The sequence below is a fragment of the Alligator mississippiensis genome, chromosome 2 (genome assembly GCF_030867095.1).
Source record: "Alligator mississippiensis isolate rAllMis1 chromosome 2, rAllMis1, whole genome shotgun sequence".
NCBI classification, from domain to species: Eukaryota; Metazoa; Chordata; order Crocodylia; family Alligatoridae; genus Alligator; species Alligator mississippiensis.
In genome coordinates this window covers 278,333,901-278,346,939 of record NC_081825.1, presented here as the reverse complement: position 1 = coordinate 278,346,939, position 13,039 = coordinate 278,333,901, and the positions used below count along the sequence as shown (strand labels likewise).

General features: G+C 40.2%; 1 protein-coding gene across 2 annotated transcripts in view; it reads left to right on the top strand.

Moving 5' to 3' along the window:
- Nucleotides 1-13,039, top strand: part of CLMN (calmin) — a 141,608-nt gene that overhangs the window by 115,132 nt on the left and 13,437 nt on the right. For both annotated transcript variants that reach the window (XM_019481630.2, XM_014596406.3), the window contains exons 6-12: nt 425-615; nt 3,838-4,031; nt 5,283-5,365; nt 7,299-8,603; nt 9,684-9,862; nt 10,283-10,343; nt 12,020-12,084. In XM_019481630.2, the coding sequence (XP_019337175.1) occupies nt 425-615; nt 3,838-4,031; nt 5,283-5,365; nt 7,299-8,603; nt 9,684-9,862; nt 10,283-10,343; nt 12,020-12,084 (2,078 nt within the window). The remainder of the gene's footprint in view (nt 1-424; nt 616-3,837; nt 4,032-5,282; nt 5,366-7,298; nt 8,604-9,683; nt 9,863-10,282; nt 10,344-12,019; nt 12,085-13,039) is intronic.

Genomic DNA, 13,039 nt, shown 5'->3' with positions numbered 1-13,039 from the left:
AACATTGGACTACTGCTCTAGAAGCAAGACTCCCAAGATGTATTGTCATTACACTCTATATTAGAGTATTGTGGGTTGCAGGGCAGCAGCTTGGGCACAGAGAGAAAATCCAGGTGATGTAGCCCACCTAACAGTGGGGCCCACAGCAGAGAAGGGGGACATGAAGAACCCAGAACTACATCTCCCCCACCCCCCTTCCTTGGCATGAGACCACCATTCAGGGTGCTGATTTTTAGGGCTATTATGGTCTGTGTTATCTTAATACACAGGCCTATAATTAGACCTTAAAACACCTTTAAAGGTGTTTTAAGGCTATCATCTTAAAGGAAATACCACTATTAGTTTTCCTGAAAACAGGATTTAGGTTTGTTTTGACTGCTTTTCCCAAATTTAAGTACCTTGTGTTTTACCTCATTTCTTACAGATTAAGGAACTTACAGGAAACCTCAATAGGAACTCGTCCTCTTCCAGCCTGTCATCAGGGCCCAGCGGAGCTGACTCAGACACCTCTTACCCTAGCACTCCAAACGTAGAGAGGAGCATGTCTGTTACAGTGAAGGATCAGCGAAAAACAATCAGAGCCCTTTTGACCTGGGTTCAGAGAAAAACACGAAAGTAAGTCAACTTTCAAGTCCTGTCCATACCTTAGAAAAGCTCTCAGTTTACCACCTCTTTCCTCAAGATTTAAAATTATTTTTTATGTAGTCTGTGGGAGGAGTCTGCAATAATACAGGTTGTTTAAAACTTGGCTTTTCTGAGAGCGAGCAATTTACTTATCTTTTGGCATATTATGGGCCAGAGCCTCAGATATAAATTGACTGATCTGAAGCAGCTGAGCTGCAGGCCCCATTTTCCTTTTTCACAATTTTGGTGTTATGAGTTAACTGCCACCAGCATATGTAGCACTGCAAAGGACCCATATTAAGACCTTTCCTTGTCCTGGTATGTTTGCAATCTGTTACATATGTTGAGCAGATCAAAAGGCAGCTATTAAATAAAGAGTTTGAACAGGTGTTTAAGATAATTATGAATGTTGTTGTTTCCCCTTTGGGATCACTGCATGCAGTCTTAAGAATTAGCATTCTCTTTCTAGAAGAATGGCCATTTCATGTGTTATGAAAATTAGGGGTGCCCAAATGGGAACATGTGAATTTAAACCCCCTTACACCTTGAAAGAAATTGGATGTGGCTTTGAACTTTGTATCTCAACACATAAAAGCAGATTATGTTTGAAAATTAAGTATAATTAACAGGGGCACTGGCAAATAGCTTAGGCACAAGACAGCTTTGCAGCCCAGCCCTCTGCTTCAGGCAGCAAGTTTCCACAACCTTCTGAAGCAGCCAGTTGCCTGTGTTCCCTCTACTGCTGATCCCCATTCTCTCTGCAGCAAGGCTAAGTGCAGATGGAGTGGAGTAGCAGGCTCCGCAGAAGGGGATGAGTGGCATGGCACAGCTCTGTTCCACCGATTTCCAGCCCCCGCCATGCTAGCTCAGACTTTCACGTGCCAGATCCGCCCCATTGGCTAACCCCTCTTTGGCCAAAAAATAAATCACTTGGTATCAAATTATTATTGGTGTAAAAGTAATGTCTGTTGTAGATTTAATATACGGGCCAAGAAGAAATGGTTGACAGAAAACAACCACCTTTATGTAGGCAATAGTGGGTCAAAATGTGCTTATCCAAATTGAATGGCGGGGTCTTTGGCCAAATGTTTGCTCTAGGGCTTTATGGGTAAAGATTTGTGCCTGTGCATACAAATATTTTATGTGCACAGCACTGAAATATGAAAGTTCTTTAAGCCCATTCTCTCACATTCGTCTGTGAAATAATTCTAAAGAAGTCAGGCAGAAGGCAGAGTAGAGGTACACCTAAATTAGAGATTCAGTTAGCTTCTAAGTTTTCATAGGTTCATAGATGTTAGGGTCGGAAGGGAGCTCAATAGATCATTGAGTCCAACCCCCTGCATAGGCAGGAAAGAGTGCTGGGTTCAGATGACCCCAGCCAGATGCCCATCTAACCTCTTCTTGAAGACCCCCAGAGTAGGGGAGAGCACCACCTCCCTTGGGAGCCCATTCCAGATTTTGGCCACTAACGTGAAGAAATTCCTCCTAATGTCTAGTCTAAATCTGCCCTCTGCTAGCTTGTGGCCATTATTTCTTGTGACCCCCAGGGGTGCCTTGGTGAGTAGAGCCTCACCGATTCCCTTCTGCACCCCCATGATGAATTTATAGGCAGCCACGAGTTCGCCTCTCAACCTTCTCTTGCGGAGGCTGAAGAGGTCCAGGTGCCCTAGTCTCTCCTCGTAGGGCTTGGCCTGCAAGCCCTTAACCATACGAGTGGCCCTTCTCTGGACCCTCTCCAGGTTATCCACATCCCTCTTGAAGTGCGGCGCCCAAAACTGCATACAGTATTCCAACTGCGGTCTGACCAGTGCCCGAAAGAGAGGAAGTATCACCTCCTTGGCTCTGTTTGTCATGCATCTGCTGATGCGTGATAAAGTGCAGTTAGCTTTTCTGATGACTTCATCACACTGACGACTCATGTTCATCTTGGAGTCCACAAGGACTCCAAGATCCCTTTCCGCTTCCATGCTACTGAGCAGGTCATTTCCTAGGCTGTAGGTGTGCTGGACATTTTTCCTCCCTAGGTGCAGCACTTTGCATTTCTCCTTGTTAAATTGCATTCTGTTGTTTTCTGCTCACTTGTCCAACCTGTCCAGGTCTACTTGTAGTTGTTTCCTGCCCTCTGGTGTGTCCACTTCTCCCCACAGTTTTGTATCATCCGCAAACTTGGACAGAGTACCCTTCACTCCCTCGTCCAAGTCTCTGATAAAGACATTAAAGAGTATCGGTCCAAGGACCAAGCCCTGCGGGACCCCACTGCCCACGTCCTTCCAGGTTGATACCAACCCATCCACCCCCAGTTGCCTAACTCTGCCTTCTGCCTGACTTCAGACAAACACAACTAACTACCTCTTTCTAAGTAAGTCAGTGGAATTGTACAGAGGTGAATATAGCTTGTTGCAGTTTATGATTGGTTGCTGCTAGTGCAGACAGAGGAGGCTAAACAAGTTAATAAAAAAATCCTATTTACAGCACTGTAATGATGCTGACACTGCTAGTGACTGGGGGGGCACTAAGGAGGAAATGAACTAAAGCAGTAAAAGCCAAAATGTTTTCAGTCCCACTTAAAAGTACTGGGTAAAAGGAAATAAATGGTTGGGAAATGAAATGTTTTATAGCATATTTACAAGAAACAAGAAAGTGCAATTATATTAACTCAGTCCTAGCTGTTTAACCAGGAAATTTTACAGAACTCTATTTTTGGTGTATTTCATTTTAACTTTTATATGCAAAGAACTTGTGCATGAACCAAAAGTTGACAGATGCATATATTGGCTCTTTCTGCATTCTGCATGGCACTGATTTTGTTATTTAAGGCCAAGCATACAAAAATATGACTCATTTATATTACTGTTTAACATATGTGTTGGCCCCTTTCCCTTACTATGGGATTAAAACATTATAGCACAGTAAAAACAGCAGTTATTCAGACATTTGGTTTTGTAAATGTTAAATGTGGTTGCGAAATCCTGGAGGGTTTTTGTTTTTTGCTAACTGGTTTCTACAAACAGGTTGATGTCCATTGATAGCCAAACGGTTGACCCAACTTATGAATCTTTGTATTATCTGAAAGTATGTCATACTGTTTTAAGTCCAAGAAACTCAGACGTGACTTTTGCAACCAAATAACTTTGATATAATTCAAGATATTTGAAGGTGATGGTGCTTTTATTAAATACAATCACAGATCTAAATCCACGTCTTTTTATTTAGATATGGCGTTGCAGTTCAGGACTTCGCCAGCAGTTGGCGGAGTGGCCTTGCTTTCTTAGCTGTAATAAAAGCAATCGATTCCACCTTGGTAGATATAAAACAAGCTTTGGAGAAATCAGCCAGGGAAAACTTAGAGGATGCTTTCAGCATAGCACAAAATGTGCTTGGTGTTCCTAGACTTCTGGAACCAGAAGGTAACACATTCACATCATATTTCTTTCAGTGAATCTTGGAAATTGTAATAAAAGAGTTGTGACTGATTATTTATTATGTGTTCAAAATACTTGGCAATGGTTAGGCTGTTGCTGTGGTCAGACTACTATCTATCATGCTGAATAATACTGTTTCCTACTATTCCCTCACCTGCCTGTATCCATCTATCTGTTGTCTTTCATCTTATCTTTAAATTGTAAGCTGTTTGGGGCTCTGCGTGACTGCCTTTCTGTTGTGTTTGTACAACATCTTAGCATAATAGGGCTCTGGTTCATGGCATACCCTTATGTCCTCTATCAAAATAATGAATTAATATTACAACTCTCTCAGGCTCCAGTCTGTACTCCACTGGGCTGGGAACTGTGTGAACATAGTCATTATCATCCCAAAGGCTTACACTGTAAACCAGAAAAATAAGACAAGATAGGAAAAATGTATCCTACTCAAACACAGCTAAGAGGTTGCTGTATATTTATTTTAATTTTCCTTTCCTTTTCATGAAACTTCTGCTGTTACATTTGTCAACATGCCTCTGATTCAATCCTAAAATGAGGGTGGGCATCAGTGATGCAACTGAGGACCTTGCATGGAGACTGCAAAAATGTTAAAGTGGAGGAGAGAGAGGCCACATACAGGTGTTAAGTTTCTAGCAGGAGAATTTCAACTCTGGAGACCAGTGGGTGTTGAGAGGCAGGGAAACGCTCTCTTCAACTTACCGAGACTGGGATCACTCTGGTCTAGGGAAGGTGAGGGAAGCAGCAGCTCTTCGCTTCCTCCCGGTCCCAGGAGGGATCAAGCAGGGAGGAAGGCTCCAGTGCCTTCCCCAGACTGGGGTCATCCCAGTTTGGAAAAGGTGGGAGGGAGGGGCGCACTGCTCCTGCTTCTCTCGTAGACTGGGAAGGCAGGGAAGGAGCTGCTGCCTGCTGCTCCCCACTTGCTTCTCACACTCGAGTTCCTGGGATCATACCGATCTGAGAAAGACAGTAGGAGGAGGGTAGAGAGAGCCTATACTGCCTCTTCTCCTGGAAACATTTCTAGTGTTAGAAAGGTCCTCAGAGTCTATCAGTAGTAAAGAGGATTCTGCCTTTTCTAGTCCAAAAAAAGAGCAAATGAATGTAGCTTTTCATAAGAATATTTCTACCTTGAATCATATACATAGGATATACTTCTGATCACCCATTCCTATGGAAGTTTCTTAAAGCATTTAAACAGTTCATGTTTTTCCTCCATAGATATAATGGTTGAGTCACCTGATGAACAATCAATCATGACATATGTGGCACAATTTCTGGAGCATTTCCCAGAGCTAGAAGGGGTATGTCTATGTCTGTCTCCTAGAGTATGGAGTTTTTAGAATTTGCAATGGCTTTTTTGAAAAAAAAAAAGTATATATTTGTTCACTTGTTCACCTTACAAACTATTTTATTTCAAGTTGGTTAAAACCCACATTAATTTTTAACAATTCCAGGTAAGTTTGTCTCAGATCCTTGAGGTTTTCCATTGGGGTTGCTAATCAGGCCAAACCTTAAGCCAAAACCCAGCTTTCATAGGGTTAATAGCCATTCAAGTAAACAATCTCCTGATTCTTTCTTGCCCCAGACCCTAAGAGGGTTCATAATTGTACTAAAACCCCTCCCAGAATCTCAGATAACTTGGCAGTCATTGTTACAGCCATTTTAACAGTCCTTGTTGGACTGTTCTCTAATTTCAAAACCAAGAAGAACTGAAAGATACAGCCTATTTTAGCTCTACAGGCTGTTATCGCAGTCAAGCATTCACCAGTGAAATCTTGGCCCTATTGAAGTCTGTGGAAAAAAATTTTTTAGGTGACTTCACTGGGACCAGGATTTCACTTGAGGTCTTCTCAAAGGTAAGGAACTGGTTTGGAATTCATTGGAAAGAACAGATAAGTAATCTTTGTGGGGGCTGAGAGGTGGAAAAGCTTGTTGAAGGTAGAGGAAAGGGAATTGAAGGACTGAAGACATAACAAGGGTTGAGAAAAATGAGAGCAAAGGAGGAATTGGAATAAACTTAGTAGATCTGTCCTAACAAACCGGATCTTTCTGGGCTTATCAAACCTCCCCCCCCCCATGGGTATTGGCTGTCACTGGTGTAAAATCTGCCTTTTCACTATGAAAAGGATATTCCAAGAGACATAGTCCCCAGGAGTAGTAGGATGTTCTGGTTGTTTTGCCCAAAGAAACATACAAAGAAAAATGGCTCATGTGTTAATGCTGCTTTCTACTAACTTCCTCTCATTTACATTGAATAAAATCTCCAGCTGCAGTTATTTTTGCAGATGGCATTTTATAGCATTTTTAAAGATCATGGATTACTTTTCATAATGGGGGAGGAATGAAATTCAAAACAACCTTTCTTCCTGCTTTCCTGATAAACTCTATGGCTGTGTCCACATGAGCGTCGATGTTTGGTTCCCTGGGGACAACTAGCGGTGGTGGACTTTGTGCCAACACTAGTTATCTCCAGGGAACGCCTATGCCATGTGTGCTCTGACACATGGCGAGTTACCTCAGGTGGGTTGGGAGAGGCTGGAGCTAACACTGGGCTGGCTCTCGTAGCCTGACCTGGGTTCCTGGGAGCCTCCCAGGGCTGCAACAGCAGCAATCCTCCCTCTTGGAGCCTGGCTGGCAGCTGCAGCACAGCTCCGGCTGGTCAGGCTCCAGTTTTGATCGTTGCATGCGGCCTCCGTGTGTGCTGCTCCACTTTCTTTTTTTTTTGCACCTTTTTTTGGACCCCTGGATATCCAGGGGTCAAAAAAAAAACCCTGCGCTGTTCCCTTGCAGCATAGAGAACAGCTGAACATGCTGTATTTGGCACCTCAGACGTGTCTGCAGTGCCACATACCGCACGGCTTTGCTTGTCTAGACGTGCCCTATAGGTTTATTTCAGCCCATGCGTGTGTGTAAAATACTATAAATAAGATATCCCTCCAAGATACTACAAATATTATAAATAAGATATCCCTCCATTAAGAGATGAATTGTATTAATGACTGAGAGTTAGGATCTCTCAGTTCTAATACAGCCATGTCTGTGACTTCTGTGTGGTTTAGTACTGTTCACTTAACCTTTCTTAATTCAGGTCATGTACTTGAAAATGAGATAGTTGTTACTTGGCTAGTTCATGGGGTGATGCTAGTATGGGACTGATTAGTTATTCTTGCTATAGCAATTTAAAAATGTAAAGTGATATGTAAGTTGTGACTATTGTTTTATCATCCTTTGCAGGAAGATTTTTTAGATCTTGAGAAGGAATTACCCATTGAATCGAGATATGTCCACATTAAAGACACTCCTTCAGAACAGGAAGGCAAGATTTTGATTTTGAATGAAAATGGAGAGCATGCATGTACAGTTAACCATGAAAGGAGCCAGCCTCCTCCTCTAAAGGTTTGTGTCCATGATTTGCTGGAGGAAATACAACCAGAAATTGCAAATGAAGAACTTAATGACAAACCAAATCCACCAATATCGGATAACTCACAGAGGGCCCCTGAAGAGTCCTCAGTATTGGCCTCTGGAGAGGTACCTCAGAGGCCTACCTCTTTGCCGATCACGGATTCTGTCAGTTTTGACCCCATTTCTTCCTGGGAAGTTCTTAGTGATAAATTGAATCCAAATGAAGAGGGCACGTACAATGATGCACTGAAACAGAACAACAGTCTTTTGGATGTTCAGAAAAATGCAGCTGATTCTTTTGAAGACTATTCTAAACAGTTGACTAGAAAGGCAAATGAAGCTAAGACCTCACCAGCTAACAAAATTAAAGAAAGTTGTTCTTTCAACCTATCATCTCAGACTTCAGATACACTTACAAATGAACCAAAAAAACTAAAAGGAGACATGGAACCCCAAAATGAGACTCTTCTAGAGGAAAATGCCTTCAAAGAAGAAGATACGCAGCATGTTTTGAATCTACTCAGTGAAGAAATACCAACATTTCCAGAAGCACATGAACATTCAGAACAATCACCTGTTCTTCAGGGAGCACAAGTTATCCAGCATTTATCCAAAGATTCAAATTTCAAAGGCCAGCTAGAAATATCTGCATCTGGCAAATGTGGAAAACCAGCCCCACTGGTGAGTAAAGTTCCTGGAAATCTAGATAATCTTAGTGAAGGCGGATCTGAAGCTAAAATATCACCAAGTTCTTCAAAAGTTTCTGTAATTCCTCATGATCTTTTCTATTATCCACATTACAATGTTCCTATATCAGCAGTTTTAGAAGCTTTTGTTGAGCCTTGTCTTGATCCTAAAGCTTCTAAAAACCATGTTTATTCTGAGCTTTTAACAAATTCTTTGCATGAGAATAAGGAACAGGATGCACTGAAGCCAGGTCTGCAAAGCAACATGGATGTCTCTGCAACAGAAATGGATTCTGAAGACATGCAGAAGGACAAAATGGATCGTAATAGTTGCCCTGAGTTCTCCTATGAAAATGTAGAGGTTACTCTAGTAGAAAAGAAAATAGAAGTTGAAGAAGATGGCAACGAATCCACAAGCCCTCAAGAAACAGTTCCAGAAAATCCTGAGGTACATTTCTTGATTTTTAAATTCTAGGAGTCCACGTCTGCATGTATTAGGGTGTTAGAATCTGGCCATCATACCTTTTACTTTGTAGTAGAAATGCTAGGTCTGTTCTCCCATAACGTTATTTATCACTGCCCTCTGCTGGATGGAATGTGTGATGATCACAGTCTTGTTAGGAGCTGTAGGCCACAATGAATACTAATACTACTACAGATATAAATGTTAGATACCTTTATACAAGCTATAGGCTTGCTCTGTGACCTTATCTCTGTGACCTTTCTGTTATGGGGTTATCTTCAAGGTGATGCAACTTTTACATGCAATGCATACAAGTGAAGACAATTCCTGCCTTAAGTTAAATCAAATTAAAGCTTCTCTACCTAGAAAAATTTTACCATTTGTCCTAGTATATAGAAAAACGAATACGTTAGAAGGAGAGTGGGTTTTTTTCTGTTTTATTTAGGTATTTTTTGTTAGTTTGTTTACTGACGTGTAAGTGATGTGCCCACCATTCACATCCAGCTGCCTCTATCTCTCCAGCCAAAATGGAGCACTCTTTTACTTCTAGGTTAGCTGGGGATGGTCTTCAGCTCAGTTCAGGAGGAAAGCTCAAACTCTGTAATTCTGGAACCGTAGCAAGTTGACTTACGAGCGCCATCTCTGGTCTTTTGCTTATACCAATATCATTTTCCTTCTTGGACAAATTTTTATTCAAGTGTGTGTTTGCAGAATTGAATCCTTATAAGCAGACTAAACTACTATAGATAAAAGGCTGGTTGCTAGACAAACCTGAAGTGATCCTTTCCAGGATGCAGGCTGGGCTAAGATTTCTTGTGCAAACATTATCTTTTCAAGGCAATGGAAAGATTAATTTCTGATAAACCGATAACATAGTATAACTGTGTGGTCCAACACAATATTCAAGCAATGACTTTTTACTAAGGACTTTTTTTTTTAATGTTGGTAGCATAAACTTCACTCTTCATGCACTACTTGGAGTTTATTATTACAAACAGTAAGGTATGGTAAAGCTGCATTAATCTTGTTACCATCTGACAAAATGTTTTTTCCTTTTCTAAATAGTTCACTGTAGACCAATTGGAAGATATATCAACAACAGTGATGAAACCAGAAAAAAACAGTAAAAGGAAGGAAAAGAAGAAGAATGTTGTTCAAGCAGAAAGCTTTCAAACCTTAAAACCTGGGATTACTCCGTTACTAGATAAATTAGAAGAAATCATTGATTATCAAGAATTTTCCAGGTATTTCATCCTGACTTCTTAGAGATCAGATATGCCTATAATTGTGGTGAAAATTGTAGTTGTAGAGCTCCTTCAGACCCAAAAGAATTCTGCTTATAGAATCTTCTTATCTAAGTTACCCCCACTTTCTTTTGCACTATTATTACCATTTATTTTATTATATAAATTTAAAAATAACACAGCAATATGTTAACCATTTGGGAATATATTCTTACTGCAGTCTCACATGATTTTTGTATCTTAAACACCTATCAAATATTGCTCTTCAGAAATTACTCAAAATGATATAAAAAACAACTGTTCAATTTTTACCCAGAGGTTTTAACTGTATATAATATATATTTGAATTTCAGTGGCTTTTTTTGAATCCTTGTAAAAAATTTTCTCTGTGCATTAAAGGTATTTTCATTTACTTCTCAGAACAAGCTGCAATGATTCCAGTGTTTACCTCCGAAAACATATTCCTAATTCTACTGAAAAGGTTAGTTTATGGAAATATATATATAGACTATATATATATTTTCCCTTATATAGAGAGAGAATATATATATATATATTTTTTTCCCTTTCTTTCTCTCTGTGTGTCATACATACATACACACATAAATAATATATATATTATTGTAGTATAATTCAATAGTATAATATTACATGACACACAAACACAATTATGTGGATTAAATGAAAGTCATAAAAATTCTGTTTTTTGCCCTAAGACTAAAGAAATAAGTAAAAGCTAAAGTAAGACTAGAATTTTTTTAAAGAGCCCTTATATGGTTAAATACATCTACAAAAAATATCTAATCATGCTTGTATATAAATTATAATTTCGAGGCTTGTTTTGTATCTATTGTGCTGGCTTTTCACTTTTACTGAAGTCAGTATTCTTGCAGAGCAAATTTCCTTCAGTTCTATGTTTTCTTTTCCTCCTTTCAGTAAATAAGAAGGAAGATGTTGCCTGTTCTGTAGTCATGTATAGTAGCCACACATCATCTCATTTAAGATATAGTCCTACAAAAATTGTGAAGGTGCTCAGTACATTTTAGGACTGAGCCCTTTGCCTCAGATGTCTAGTGGCTGTTGTATAATGCTACTGCTGTAATGGACAGTATTCCTGCCAGTACTTTGGTCTTTCAAGGGCTATTGATTTAGAAAATAGTTTAAGCAGAATTTAGGGGAAAAAATTATACATGGAATTTAAGTTCAAACTGTTGTCTTTATTGGGTATAGTGATAAAGTGGCTAAAGAGTCTCACGGTGGTTCCGGAGACATGAGTTCAAGCCTTATCCTTGGGTTGGGCCAAAGGCTACAGCTAATCAGCCCAACTGTAAATTGTACCTGATTATTTGGGGTGGGAAGTCAAAGTTGGCCGGTTGACTTCACTGCATCAATCCTGTGTTGGCTGTTGGCCAAAACTGGTGTACCTTAGGTATACTAACCAAATAGTCTGCTGGGCTTCGGTCATCCGTTGACCTTGTCTTCATAGTTTAGTAATAAGGGATGTTTATAGACATTACATTGTTCTAGGTTTAATCCAGACTACAGCTGTCACTATATATACGTGGATGTCTATAGTCCAAATTAAAATTGGCTTCAGTCCAAATTAACTAATCCAAATTGAATGAGGGTTAAATTTAATGCAGACTAGGGCAGTCCAAATTAGGCAAGTTAAACTGTATTGATTAATATGTATGTACCACCTTGCTTTTAAGGAGGAACAGTCTTTAGGAACTCAGATAAGCAGATAAGCATTGCAAATATCAATCCCCTCAAGGGAAGCTCATTTGGGTTTTTGCAATACAACAGAGCCTATCAGGCTTTATAAAGTAACGCCTTTATAAAGTCAAATGTACCAACAACACCTCATGGTGATTAAGTATCAGGTCAATTGCACAGCACTTAAGATAACTGCAACAATATAGCAGTGCTTACACAGGTTTATTAAGCCTCCTAATGATTTCCAACAGCATAAGATCACACACAGAAAACTGAGAATTGGGTCTGTTAGGGGCTGTCAATGATCATCTCTTAACCCTCAATTCAAATTGAAATTTGATGCGAGTCAGTTAACAAGGTTTAGAAAATGCTGAGCACAGTCTACAAACAGCCAAAGTCTCTTTAATGGTTTTGTTTTCTTTACAAACTATGTCACTCTAGGAACTTGTTAGCCAACATGAAGAGAAGAACACAGATTCAGGAGAAAGCACAGATCTGGTTATCAGGTGGGTGATTGCCTTTTCTATGGTGAATTTGTCATATGCAACCCATGATCTCTGGGCTCTCTTACAGGAGTTCAAAGTCAACTCTATCACTATTTTACAGCAGTACGGAACTGGATTCAATACAGTTCCTCTCACATATGAATTTGCTAGCTATTGACTTTGACGTGCTGTATCTTTAACTTTCTCTAATTTGCTTTTGCAAAAAGTAAAGACGATGTAAAACTACCTTAATTAGGTGAGTGAGGATTCTGCCAGGAGATATGCATGCACCATGCTTATGCTGCATCTACAGTGATAGTTAGAATCAATCCTAAGGTCACCTTAAAGCCTAACCCCTTCAGCCATCTATATTGTATTGTCCAGGCTCAATCTCTAGTGGTAGTGGTAGTTGAGCCTAATCCTGAAAGCACAGCTAAATGCCCAGGTATCAGGTTGACTCTGGACCACTCACCTCCTAGCCTCCCTCTTTCTGCAGTGTGCGTGGAACTGATTCTGGTGTGCAGGCTGTAAGCATAGGAAGTCTGCCAGCAGCAACCCTACAGTTCTTTATTCCTGACTTCCAGCCCTCCTATCTTTACTTGCTGTCCCTACTGCCTATAAGTAGACACACATGCAGAAGGAAGGAGACATAGTTACATTCAGATTTCTAGACTATGCTTTGCATGTAAACAGCACAATGTGGATAGCTCTTCTGTGTCCTACGCAGTTTGACATAGACAGGGAAGGGCAGCTCATGTAACTTGGGCTAGTAGAAAGTAACCTTAAGGCCAACCCTGTTTATAAGTGTAGGCATAATCTTGGTGCGATATGTCATAGCAAGGAAGAGGGTGGAGTTTAAATACATGTTGTGGGGATTATAGCTAGTGGCCTCTCAAATCCTGTTCTATCATAAGGCCTTGTCTACCCAAGGGTTATTTTACAATGGTGCAACTACAGTGTGGATAAGACCTGGTGA